The 13,742-nt window shown below is 37.8% G+C and overlaps 1 protein-coding gene across 15 annotated transcripts in view; it reads right to left on the bottom strand.

Annotated features, from left to right (window-relative positions):
• Nucleotides 1-13,742, bottom strand: part of LOC110499508 (protein piccolo) — a 135,696-nt gene that overhangs the window by 28,719 nt on the left and 93,235 nt on the right. For 7 of the 15 annotated variants that reach the window (XR_005038028.1, XM_036956434.1, XM_036956422.1 and 4 more), the window contains 6 exons: nt 12,950-13,166; nt 10,732-10,781; nt 7,915-8,006; nt 7,409-7,571; nt 6,632-6,781; nt 1,378-1,470 (listed from right to left, as the gene is read on the bottom strand). Coding sequence is in view for 14 of the 15 variants with exons in the window: in XM_036956434.1 (XP_036812329.1) it covers nt 1,378-1,470; nt 6,632-6,781; nt 7,409-7,571; nt 7,915-8,006; nt 10,732-10,781; nt 12,950-13,166 (765 nt within the window). In the remaining variant the exon portion in view is untranslated. Of the gene's footprint in view, nt 1-1,377; nt 1,471-6,631; nt 6,782-6,936; nt 7,245-7,408; nt 7,572-7,914; nt 8,007-10,731; nt 10,782-12,949; nt 13,167-13,742 lie in introns of those variants that run through there. The other 8 variants (XM_036956431.1, XM_036956432.1, XM_036956433.1 and 5 more) reach the window with 4 other exon arrangements.

Below are 13,742 nucleotides of genomic sequence, written 5' to 3'. Positions count from 1 at the left end.
ACAGCGTGAGACAGAGACGAGATGGGAGGAAGAGGAGGAAGAGGAGTGGGGAAGAGACATGGGAATAGACAGAGGTAGGGTTTCAGGTCCTTTCGGGAAGACTCTGCTGTCCTAGCTTCAGGGGGGAAGATGGGAAGGGACTCTGGTGTCCTAGCATCAGGGGGAAGATGGACAGGGACTCTGGTGTCCTAGCATCAGGGGGAAGATGGACAGGGACTCTGCTGTCCTTGCGTCAGGGGGAAGATGGACAGGGACTCTGCTGTCCTAGCATCAGGGGGAAGATGGACAGGGACTCTGCTGTCCTTGCATCAGGGGGAAGATGGGCAGGGACTCTGCTGTCCTAGCATCAGGGGGAAGCTGGTTCCACCATTGTGGTGCCAGGACAGAGAAGAGCTTGGACTGGGCTGAGCGGGAACTGACTTCCCATAGGGGTGGGAAGTCCAAGAGACCAGAGGTGGACTGTAGATTACTTTCAGGGTGATGAAACATCTAAAAATCAAGTTGTGAAATCTCGCACCTTCTCCAAACCTTCAACCAGGCGTCAATGAACCTTCTTTCTGCGGACATTCAACCTGAAATGAGGTTATGTGTTGACACTTGAGGAAACCTACCCAACAGACCTCACTTTCAGCACATCTGGCGTGACACTGTTGTGTTCATCAGTGTTGTTGTTAGTTGTTGTTATTTACCAGAAAAACAACAGTATATCATCATAAAAAAATGACTCCCATTTGATTGAGGAATGACTACAGATTGATGAGTAGGTTTTGCAAAATTCCAGTAGCTTTCACTAAAATTCCCAAGTTTTCCAGAAATCAGTGTTGGAAGAGTCCCGGAATAAAGCTAGAATAAGCAGGTGGAAATCCCGATTCCTCCAAACAGGATTCTTGGAAAACCTTGAAATTTTACCGGAATTGTGCAACCCTAGGAATGAGGATAACGTGGAGTTTTCAGATGGTGACTGACCCAGATGAAGTCAACCATATCCCAAGTCACCTTCGTGTTTATCGAAGCCTTTCCTGATCAGGCCAACAGGCAACATGCATGGATGGGTTTGATTACAAAGGAGAGAAAAGGCCCAGCGCTCTTTTCTGCTGATTGATTCAGGAAAGCTGGTGATTGGAATTCAGGGGTTAGGGGTCACAGGTCAGGGGCTACAAGCCGTGTTAGAGATGTTACGTGGGGAAATACAGGGAGAGGCAACAGCAATTATTGTTATTGTTGAGTAACAGCCACACAATGGTGTGACTAAAATGGGGAGGGGGGGGGGGGGGCAGGCTGAGACACGCTCATGCTGCTCTCACAGTCACACATACATCGACACACACACACACACACGGTGAGCAGGTACAGGTGCAGGCTGGTTCAGCTCAGTACCTGGGGGGTGACAGTGGAGAGGGAGGGGCTGTCTGAGATGTGTTTGGCTACCTGCAGAGCCTCTATCCTCAGAGCAGCTAGAACCAGTTCCTCCTGAGACGCAGGTAGGACGGGGGGTGGGGGGGGGGGGGTGAGTGGGAGGAGTGGGAGAAGGGAGGGTGTGGCCGGAGGGAGGAGGAGGAAGGGTGTGGCCGGAGGGAAGGGGAGGAAGGGTGTGGCCGGAGGGAAGGGGAGGAAGGGTGTTGCCGGAGGGAGGAGGAGGAAGAGTGTGGCAGGAGGGAGGAGGAGGAAGGGTGTGGCCGGAGGGAGGAGGAGGAAGGGTGTTGCCAGAGGGAGGAGGAGGGGGAGGAGTGGGAGAAGGGAGGGTGTGGCCGGAGGGAGAAGGAGGAGACATAAAGAGAACCAGAAGTTGAGGCAACTTACATCCCACCTACAGTACCCACACACACTCACAGATCAACAAACAGTCACACACACATACAGTAGTCAACACTTAACAGGCTAACATATTGTAGATAAAAGGAAGCTCAATGAAAGTAATGGAGTAGCTAAGGTAAAGGAAACTGACTAAACACCAGGGTGAAAATGAAGAGAAGCAGAGACAGTGAGGACACACACTCATCCTCAAACACCAATAGTATTACCATGATAAATCAATAATATAACCATGATATATCAATAATATAAATCAATAATATAACTATGATAAATCAATAATGTAAATCAATAATATAAATCAATAATATAACTATAATAAATCAATAATATAACTATGATAAATCAATAATATGAATCAATAATATAAATCAATAATATAACCATGATAAATCAATAATATGAATCAATAATATAAATCAATAATATAACTATGATATATCAATAATATAAATCAATAATATAACTATAATAAATCAATACTATAAATCAATAATATAACCATGATATATCAATAATATAAATCAATAATATAAATCAATACTATAACCATGATATATCAATAATATAAATCAATACTATAAATCAATAATATAACCATGATAAATCAATAATATAAATCAATACTATAAATCAATAATATAACCATGATATATCAATAATATAAATCAATAATATAACTATAATAAATCAATAATATAACTATAATAAATCAATAATATAACTATAATAAATCAATAATATAAATCAATAATATAACTATGATAAATCAATAATATAACTATAATAAATCAATAATATAACTATGATAAATCAATAATATAACTATAATAAATCAATAATATAAATCAATAATATAACTATAATAAATCAATAATATAACTATAATAAATCAATAATATAACTATAATAAATCAATAATATAACTATAATAAATCAATAATATAACTATAATAAATCAATAATATAAATCAATAATATAACTATAATAAATCAATAATATAACTATGATAAATCAATAATATAACTATAATAAATCAATAATATAAATCAATAATATAACTATGATAAATCAATAATATAACTATAATAAATCAATAATATAAATCAATAATATAACTATGATAAATCAATAATATAACTATAATAAATCAATAATATAAATCAATAATATAACTATAATAAATCAATAATATAACTATGATAAATCAATAATATAACTATAATAAATCAATAATATAACTATAATAAATCAATAATATAACTATAATAAATCAATAATATAACTATGATAAATCAATAATATAACCATGATAAATCAATAATATAAATCAATAATATAACTATAATAAATCAATAATATAAATCAATAATATAACTATAATAAATCAATAATATAACTATGATAAATCAATAATATAACTATAATAAATCAATAATATAAATCAATAATATAACTATAATAAATCAATAATATAACTATAATAAATCAATAATATAACTATAATAAATCAATAATATAACTATAATAAATCAATAATATAACTATGATAAATCAATAATATAACTATAATAAATCAATAATATAACTATAATAAATCAATAATATAAATCAATAATATAACTATAATAAATCAATAATATAACTATGATAAATCAATAATATAAATCAATAATATAACTATAATAAATCAATAATATAAATCAATAATATAACTATAATAAATCAATAATATAACTATGATAAATCAATAATATAACTATAATAAATCAATAATATAACTATAATAAATCAATAATATAACTATGATAAATCAATAATATAAATCAATAATATAACTATAATAAATCAATAATATAAATCAATAATATAACTATAATAAATCAATAATATAAATCAATAATATAAATCAATAATATAACTATAATAAATCAATAATATAACTATGATAAATCAATAATATAACTATAATAAATCAATAATATAACTATAATAAATCAATAATATAAATCAATAATATAACTATAATAAATCAATAATATAACTATAATAAATCAATAATATAACTATAATAAATCAATACTATAAATCAATAATATAACTATGATAAATCAATAATATAACTATAATAAATCAATAATATAACTATAATAAATCAATAATATAAATCAATAATATAACTATAATAAATCAATAATATAACTATAATAAATCAATAATATAACTATGATAAATCAATAATATAAATCAATAATATAACTATAATAAATCAATAATATAACTATAATAAATCAATAATATAACTATAATAAATCAATAATATAAATCAATAATATAACTATAATAAATCAATAATATAACTATAATAAATCAATAATATAACTATGATAAATCAATAATATAACTATAATAAATCAATAATATAACTATAATAAATCAATAATATAACTATAATAAATCAATAATATAACTATGATAAATCAATAATATAACTATAATAAATCAATAATATAACTATAATAAATCAATAATATAACTATAATAAATCAATAATATAACTATGATAAATCAATAATATAACTATAATAAATCAATAATATAACTATAATAAATCAATAATATAAATCAATAATATAACTATAATAAATCAATAATATAACTATAATAAATCAATAATATAACTATAATAAATCAATAATATAAATCAATAATATAAATCAATAATATAACTATAATAAATCAATAATATAACTATGATAAATCAATAATATAAATCAATAATATAACTATAATAAATCAATAATATAAATCAATAATATAACTATAATAAATCAATAATATAAATCAATAATATAAATCAATAATATAAATCAATAATATAACTATAATAAATCAATAATATAAATCAATAATATAACTATAATAAATCAATAATATAACTATAATAAATCAATAATATAACTATAATAAATCAATAATATAAATCAATAATATAACTATAATAAATCAATAATATAAATCAATAATATAAATCAATAATATAACTATAATAAATCAATAATATAACTATAATAAATCAATAATATAACTATAATAAATCAATAATATAACTATAATAAATCAATAATATAACTATGATAAATCAATAATATAAATCAATAATATAACTATAATAAATCAATAATATAACTATAATAAATCAATAATATAACTATAATAAATCAATAATATAACTATGATAAATCAATAATATAAATCAATAATATAACTATAATAAATCAATAATATAACTATAATAAATCAATAATATAAATCAATAATATAACTATAATAAATCAATAATATAACTATGATAAATCAATAATATAACTATAATAAATCAATAATATAATAATATTCAATAATATAACTATGATAAATCAATAATATAAATCAATAATATAACTATAATAAATCAATAATATAACTATGATAAATCAATAATATAAATCAATAATATAACTATAATAAATCAATAATATAACTATGATAAATCAATAATATAAATCAATAATATAACTATAATAAATCAATAATATAACTATGATAAATCAATAATATAAATCAATAATATAACTATAATAAATCAATAATATAACTATAATAAATCAATAATATAACTATGATAAATCAATACTATAAATCAATAATATAACTATGATAAATCAATAATATAACTATAATAAATCAATAATATAACTATAATAAATCAATAATATAACTATAATAAATCAATAATATAACTATGATAAATCAATAATATAACTATAATAAATCAATAATATAACTATAATAAATCAATAATATAACTATGATAAATCAATAATATAACTATAATAAATCAATAATATAACTATAATAAATCAATAATATAACTATGATAAATCAATACTATAAATCAATAATATAACTATGATAAATCAATAATATAATAATATTCAATAATATAACTATGATAAATCAATACTATAAATCAATAATATAACTATAATAAATCAATAATATAAATCAATAATATAACTATGATAAATCAATACTATAAATCAATAATATAACCATGATAAATCAATAATATAATAATATTCAATAATATAACTATGATAAATCAATACTATAAATCAATAATATAACTATAATAAATCAATAATATAAATCAATAATATAACTATGATAAATCAATAATATAAATCAATAGTATTACCATGATAAATCAATAATATAACCATGATAAATCAATAATATAAATCAATAGTATTACCATGATAAATCAATAATATAACCATGATAAATCAATAATATAAATCAATAATATAAATCAATAATATAACTATAATAAATCAATAATATAAATCAATAATATAAATCAATAATATAAATCAATAATATAACTATAATAAATCAATACTATAAATCAATAATATAACCATGATAAATCAATAATATAAATCAATAATATAACTATAATAAATCAATAATATAAATCAATAATATAAATCAATAATATAACTATGATAAATCAATAATATAAATCAATAATATAAATCAATAATATAACTATGATAAATCAATAATATAAATCAATAATATAAATCAATAATGTAAATCAATAATATAAATCAATAATATAACTATGATAAATCAATAATATAAATCAATAATATAACTATGATAAATCAATCATCTAAATCAATAATCATGATAAATCATGAATACGATAGAGAGGGTCCAACAGGAAGCAGGTTGACACGCGAGGGAGGACTCTGACTCTAATCAACACACCTGTAGTTTGAGTGCGAAGGCAGTGGGGTTGGTCTCTGCCAGGTGAGGCTCCACAGCCTCCAGGTGCACCAGGGGGTCAGGGCACTCAGACAGCCTGGGTAAGTGGGGTGCGTCTGGGGCAAGGACCTCCATAGGGCCCTGGGTGGGTAGCTACAGTACAGGGGGTGGCAGCAGGGAGGCGGAAGGGGGTGAGGAGCGGGGTGAGGAGGGGGCGAGGAGGGGGTGAGGAGGGGGGTGAGGAGGGGGGTGAGGAGGGGGTGAGGAGGGGGGTGAGGAGGGGGGTGAGGAGGGGGTGAGGAGGGGGTGAGGAGCGGGTGAGGAGGGGGGTGAGGAGGGGGGTGAGGAGGGGGTCAGCATTGCACAGCAAAGCTTTGGGCAGTGTCAGCAGAAGGTTGGGAGGGGCTGAGTTGCTGAGACGGAGGTATGAGTTGTTTCTTGCTGGCCGGTAGGTAGTTTATGGTAGTTATCTTATGGAAGTTAACTTAAGCCAGGGATTTGAAAGTTTAACCGGGGTAGCATCTACACTGTAGGCCATACAGTATTTAGGGTTGGCACTGTCGCCCTCTACTGTACACATGACACGGACAGAGTTGAGAGGTCACGGCACAGCAAACTGGGAAAGAAAATTTGTCGTAACATTGTATTCTGAGACGAGCCTGACACAAAGAACATGCATATGGAAGACGACAAGAAACACACAGTCATTTCATCAGGTGTATTGATCCACCACCCCAAATGTATTGATTGACAACCAGAGAGTTCGGTATTGTGACTCACCACTCCATGATCCCTGTCTGTGCTATGTGTCCGGCTGAGTGACTGGCTCTCTTTCTTCCTGGTCTTCTCCTTCTCTCCAGCGGACCACTCCGGACCGGGCCGAGAGCCCAGCACCGGGGTCTTCATCTGGGCTGTGATCTGGGCCTCTATCTCCTCAAAACTCCTAGAGAGAGGGAGAAAATGAAGGAGGGATGTTGAGGAGAACAGACATCTCTGTGTGGTAGAAGCATTACAATAGAGACCAGAACGGGATAGTGAAATGTTGTTCGGCATACCCTTCTAAATCTGAATGACATTTAGAACTAATTACCAATGACTTTAAAATGCAGTGCTCATGTTGATTATTGTGTGAGACTAAAGGGTGTGTGAGTGTGTGTGCGTGCGTGCGTGCGTGCGCGCGCGTGCATGTGCGTGTGTGTGTGTGTGTGTGTGTGTGTGTGTGTGTGTGTGTGCGTGCGTGCGTGCGCGCGCGTGCATATGTGTGTGTGTATCTCAGTGTGTTGTACCCTGTACAGGGAGAGTTGGGTTCTGATCCGTGGTTAGGCTTGGTCAGGCTGTCTGTCACAGAGTCCAGCTTCAAGTAGAGATCAGAAGGTTTCTTCACAGACAGAGGATGGAGAGAGAGAGCAGGAGTGTGAGAGAAAGACAGAGAGAGTGTGAGAGAGAGAGCAGGAGTGTGAGAGAAAGACAGAGAGAGTGTGAGAGAGAGAGCAGGAGTGTGAGAGAAAGACAGAGAGAGTGTGAGAGAGAGAGCAGGAGTGTGAGAGAAAGACAGAGAGAGTGTGAGAGAGAGAGCAGGAGTGTGAGAGAAAGACAGAGAGAGTGAGAGAGAGAGAGCAGGAGTGTGAGAGAAAGACAGAGAGAGTGTGAGAGAGGGCAGGAGTGTGAGAGAAAGAATGAGAGAGTGAGAGAGAGAGAGAGCAGGAGTGTGAGAGAAAGACAGAGAGAGTGTGAGAGAGGGCAGGAGTGTGAGAGAAAGACAGAGAGAGTGTGAGAGAGGGCAGGAGTGTGAGAGAAAGACAGAGAGAGTGAGAGAGAGAGAGCAGGAGTGTGAGAGAAAGACAGAGAGAGTGTGAGAGAGAGAGCAGGAGTGTGAGAGAAAGACAGAGAGAGTGAGAGAGAGAGAGCAGGAGTGTGAGAGAAAGACAGAGAGAGTGTGAGAGAGGGCAGGAGTGTGAGAGAAAGACAGAGAGAGTGAGAGAGAGAGAGCAGTAGTGTGAGAGAAATACAGAGAGAGTGTGAGAGAAAGAGCAGGAGTGTGAGAGAAAGACAGAGAGAGTGTGAGAGAGGGCAGGAGTGTGAGAGAAAGACAGAGAGAGTGTGAGAGAGAGAGCAGGAGTGTGAGAGAAAGACAGAGAGAGTGAGAGAGAGAGAGCAGGAGTGTGAGAGAAAGACAGAGAGAGTGAGAGAGAGAGAGCAGGAGTGTGAGAGAAAGACAGAGAGAGTGTGAGAGAGGGCAGGAGTGTGAGAGAAAGACAGAGAGAGTGTGAGAGAGAGAGCAGGAGTGTGAGAGAAATACAGAGAGAGTGTGAGAGAGAGAGCAGGAGTGTGAGAGAAAGACAGAGAGAGTGTGAGAGAGGGCAGGAGTGTGAGAGAAAGACAGAGAGAGTGTGAGAGAGAGAGCAGGAGTGTGAGAGAAAGACAGAGAGAGTGTGAGAGAGAGAGCAGGAGTGTGAGAGAAAGACAGAGAGAGTGTGAGAGAGAGAGCAGGAGTGTGAGAGAAAGACAGAGAGAGTGAGAGATAGAGCAGGAGTGTGAGAGAAATACAGAGAGAGTGTGAGAGAGAGAGCAGGAGTGTGAGAGAAATACAGAGAGAGTGTGAGAGAGAGAGCAGGAGTGTGAGAGAAAGACAGAGAGAGTGTGAGAGAGAGAGCAGGAGTGTGAGAGAAAGACAGAGAGAGTGTGAGAGAGAGAGCAGGAGTGTGAGAGAAAGACAGAGAGAGTGTGAGAGAGGGCAGGAGTGTGAGAGAAAGACAGAGAGAGTGTGAGAGAGAGAGCAGGAGTGTGAGAGAAAGACAGAGAGAGTGTGAGAGAGAGAGCAGGAGTGTGAGAGAAAGACAGAGAGAGTGTGAGAGAGAGAGCAGGAGTGTGAGAGAAAGACAGAGAGAGTGAGAGAGAGAGCAGGAGTGTGAGAGAAATACAGAGAGAGTGTGAGAGAGAGAGCAGGAGTGTGAGAGAAAGACAGAGAGAGTGTGTGAGAGAGAGCAGGAGTTTGTGAGAAAGACAGAGAAGGTGTGTGTGTGAGTGAGAGTGTGAGAGATAGAGTAGGGGAGAGAGAGAGAGTAGGAGAGGACATTAATACAATTAGACCCAACCAAATCACGAGAAAACAAAAAGACAATTACTTGACACATTGGAAATAATTAACAAAAAACAGAGCAAAATAGAATGCTAGTTGGCCCTACACAGAGAGTACACAGTGGCAGAATACCTGACCACTGTGGTAAAATACCTGACCACTGTGGCAGAATACCTGTCCACTGTGGTAAAATACCTGACCACTGTGGTAAAATACCTGACCACTGTGGCAGAATACCTGTCCACTGTGGTAAAATACCTGACCACTGTGGTAAAATACCTGACCACTGTGGTAAAATATCTGACCACTGTGGTAAAATACCTGACCACTGTGGCAGAACACCTGACCACTGTGGTAAAATACCTGACCACTGTGGTAAAATACCTGACCACTGTGGTAAAACACCTGACCACTGTGGTAAAATACCTGACCACTGTGGTAAAACACCTGACCACTGTGGTAAAATACCTGTCCACTGTGGCAGAATACCTGTCCACTGTGGTAAAACACCTGACCACTGTGGTAAAACACCTGACCACTGTGGTAAAATACCTGTCCACTGTGGTAAAATACCTGACCACTGTGGTAAAACACCTGACCACTGTGGTAAAATACCTGTCCACTGTGGTAAAATACCTGACCACTGTGGTAAAATACCTGACCACTGTGGTAAAATACCTGACCACTGTGGTAAAATACCTGACCACTGTGGTAAAATACCTGACCACTGTGGTAAAATACCTGACCACTGTGGCAGAATACCTGACCACTGTGGTAAAATACCTGACCACTGTGGTAAAATACCTGACCACTGTGGCAGAATACCTGACCACTGTGGTAAAATACCTGACCACTGTGGTAAAATACCTGTCCACTGTGGCTGACCCAAACTTAAGGGAAGCTTTGACTATGTACAGACTCGGTGAGCATAGCCTTGCTATTGAGAAAGGCCACCGTAGGCAGACATGGCTCTCAAGAGAAGACGAAGAGGAACCTTCCTATCTGACTGTGGATAGATACTCACCGATGAAGAAGAGACCATCTTTTCCATGTACTCAATCTCATAGTCGGACACTGATGGAGACAACAGAAAAGACTGAGTTAGAGACAGAAAGAGAAGATAGTCGGAGGAAGAGAGGAATGAGAGAAGAGGAAGAACAGAGACAGTTAAGGACAGAAAATGCTGGACTAGACTAGGCTGGACTAGACTAGACTTGGCTGGACTAGACTAGGCTGGACAAGACTGGACTAGACTAGGCTGGACTAGACTGGACTAGACTTGGCTAGACTTGGCTGGACTAGACTGGACTGGACTGGACTAGACTAGACTGGACTAGACTTGGCTGGACTAGACTGGACTAGACTAGACTGGACTAGACTGGACTAGACATGGCTGGACTAGACTTGGCTGGACTAGACTAGACTAGGCTGGACTAGACTATACTAGGCTGGACTAGACTTGGCTGAACTAGACTGGACTAGACTTGGCTGGACTAGACTGGACAAGACTTGGCTGGACTAGACTTGGCTGAACTAGACTGGACTAGACTAGACTGGACTAGACTTGGCTGGACTAGACTGGACTAGACTAGACTGGACTAGACTAGACTGGACTAGATTTGGCTGGACTAGACTTGGCTGGACTAGACTAGACTAGGCTGGACTAGACCATACTAGGCTGGACTAGACTAAACTAGACTGGACTAGACTAGGGTACCCTAGGCTGGACTAGACTGGGCTGGACTAGGCTGGACTAGACTCGGCTGGACTAGACTAGGCTGGACTACCTGGACTAGACTAGGCTGGACTAGACTAGGCTGGACTAGACTTGGCTGGACTAGAATTGGATGGACTAGACTAGGCTGGACTAGACTTGGCTGGACTAGACAAGACGAGACTTGGCTGGACTGGACTAGGCTGGACTAGACTAGGCTGGACTAGACTTGGCTGGACTAGACTAGGCTGGACTGTGTTTGGCTGAACTAGAGTTGGCTGGACTGGGCTTGGCTGGACTAGGCTGGACTAGGCTGGACTGGGCTTGGCTGAACTAGAGTTGGCTGGACTGGGCTTGGCTGGACTAGGCTGGACTAGGCTGGACTGGGCTTGGCTGAACTAGAGTTGGCTGGACTGGGCTTGGCTGGACTAGACTAGGCTGGACTAGACTTGGCTGGACTGGGCTTGGCTGGACTAGACTTGGCTGGACTAGACTAAGCTGGACTAGACTAGGCTGGACTAGACTTGGCTGGACTGGGCTTGGCTGGACTGGGCTTGGCTGAACTAGAGTTGGTTGAACTAGACTTGGCTGGACTGGGCTTGGCTGGACTGGGCTTGACTAGGCTGGACTAGACTTGGCTGAACTAGACTTGGCTGGACTGGGTTTTGCTGGACTGGGCTTGGCTGAACTAGAGTTGGCTGGACTGGGCTTAACTAGGCTGGACTAGGCTTGGCTGGACTGGGCTTCGCTGGACTGGGCTTGGCTAGGCTGGACTAGACTTGGCTGGACTGGGCTTGGCTGGACTAGACTAGACTTGACTGGACTAGGCTTGGCTGGACTAGACTAGGCTGGACTGGGCTTGACTAGGCTGGACTAGGCTTGGCTGGACTGGACTAGGCTGGACTAGACTAGGCTGGACTGGGCTTGGCTGGACTGGGCTGGACTAGGCTGGACTAGGCTTGGCTGAACTAGACTTGGCTGGATTGGGCTTGGCTGTATTAGGCTAGACTTGGTTGGACTAGGTTAGACTAGGATGGACTAGGTTAGACTAGGAAGGACTAGATTAGACTAGGTTGGACTGGGTTAGACTAGGTTAGACTAGGTTGGACTAGGTTAGACTAGGTTAGACTAGGTTGGACTAGGTTAGACTAGGTTAGACTAGGATGGACTAGGTTAGACTAGGATGGACTAGGTTAGACTAGGATGGACTAGGTTAGACTAGGTTAGACTAGGTTGGACTGGGTTAGACTAGGTTGGACTGGGTTAGACTAGGTTGGACTGGGTTAGACTAGGTCTAGGGTCAGGGTTTAGCAGAGTACTGGGTAGGGTGGCTCTCCTCTCCTGATCTAGGGTCAGGGTTTAGCAGAGTCCTGGGCAGGATGGGTAGGGTGGCTCTCCTCTCCTGATCTAGGGTCAGGGTTTAGCAGAGTACTGGGCAGGGTGGGTAGGGTGGCAGGATAGCTAGCTGCTCAACGTCAAAATAGAAATCAATAGCGATGATGCTAACAGCATGCAGACATTAACTCACCTCGACTGTTGACAAAGGCTGTGAGGTCAGAGGGTTGAGGGAAGTCCTCATGGGGGTCAGAGGTTATCTCTGCCTCCCTGGATGCCCACTTGTGGTTGGCTGAGGAGACCAGCTTCTCTTTTTGATTGGAGGAAGAGGCCAGCTTCTCTTCGTCTGTTGCGTGGTCGTCCTGTAGCGGGGGGATAGGAGACTGGGCTTCATCTACTGGGGTGAGCTCCTGGAGCGGAGGAAGGAGGAGGTGAGGAGGTGTGTGTGTGTGTGTGTATGTGTGTGTGTGTGTGTGTGTGTGTGTGTGTGTGTGTGTGTGTGTGTGTGTGTGTGTGTGTGCCTGTGAGTCTGTGTGAGTGTGTGTGCCTGTGAGTCTGTGTGTGTGCCTGTGTGTGCCTGTGTGAGTGTGTGAGTGTGTGTGTGTGTGTGTGTGTGTATGTGTGTGTGTGTATGTGTGTGTGTGTGTGTGTGTGTGTGTGTGTGTGTGTGTGTGTGTGTGTGTGTGTGTGTGTGTGTGCCTGTGAGTCTGTGTGTGTGCCTGTGTGTGCCTGTGTGAGTGTGTGTGCCTGTGTGTGTGTGTGCCTGTGAGTCTGTGTGTGTGTGTGTGTGTGTGTGTGCCTGTGTTTGTGTGTGTGTGTGTGTGTGTGTGTGTGTGTGTGTGTGTGTGTGTGTGTGTGTGTGTGTGTGTGTGTGTGTGTGTGCCTGTGAGTCTGTGTGAGTGTGTGTGCCTGTGAGTCTGTGTGTGTGCCTGTGTGTGCCTGTGTGAGTGTGTATGTGTGTGTGTATGTGTGTGTGTGTGTGTGTG

Source organism: Oncorhynchus mykiss, chromosome 20 (genome assembly GCF_013265735.2).
Source record: "Oncorhynchus mykiss isolate Arlee chromosome 20, USDA_OmykA_1.1, whole genome shotgun sequence".
Classification (NCBI taxonomy): Eukaryota; Metazoa; Chordata; class Actinopteri; order Salmoniformes; family Salmonidae; genus Oncorhynchus; species Oncorhynchus mykiss.
Note: the sequence above shows the minus strand (reverse complement) of the source record. Positions and strands in the feature narration are given on the sequence as shown.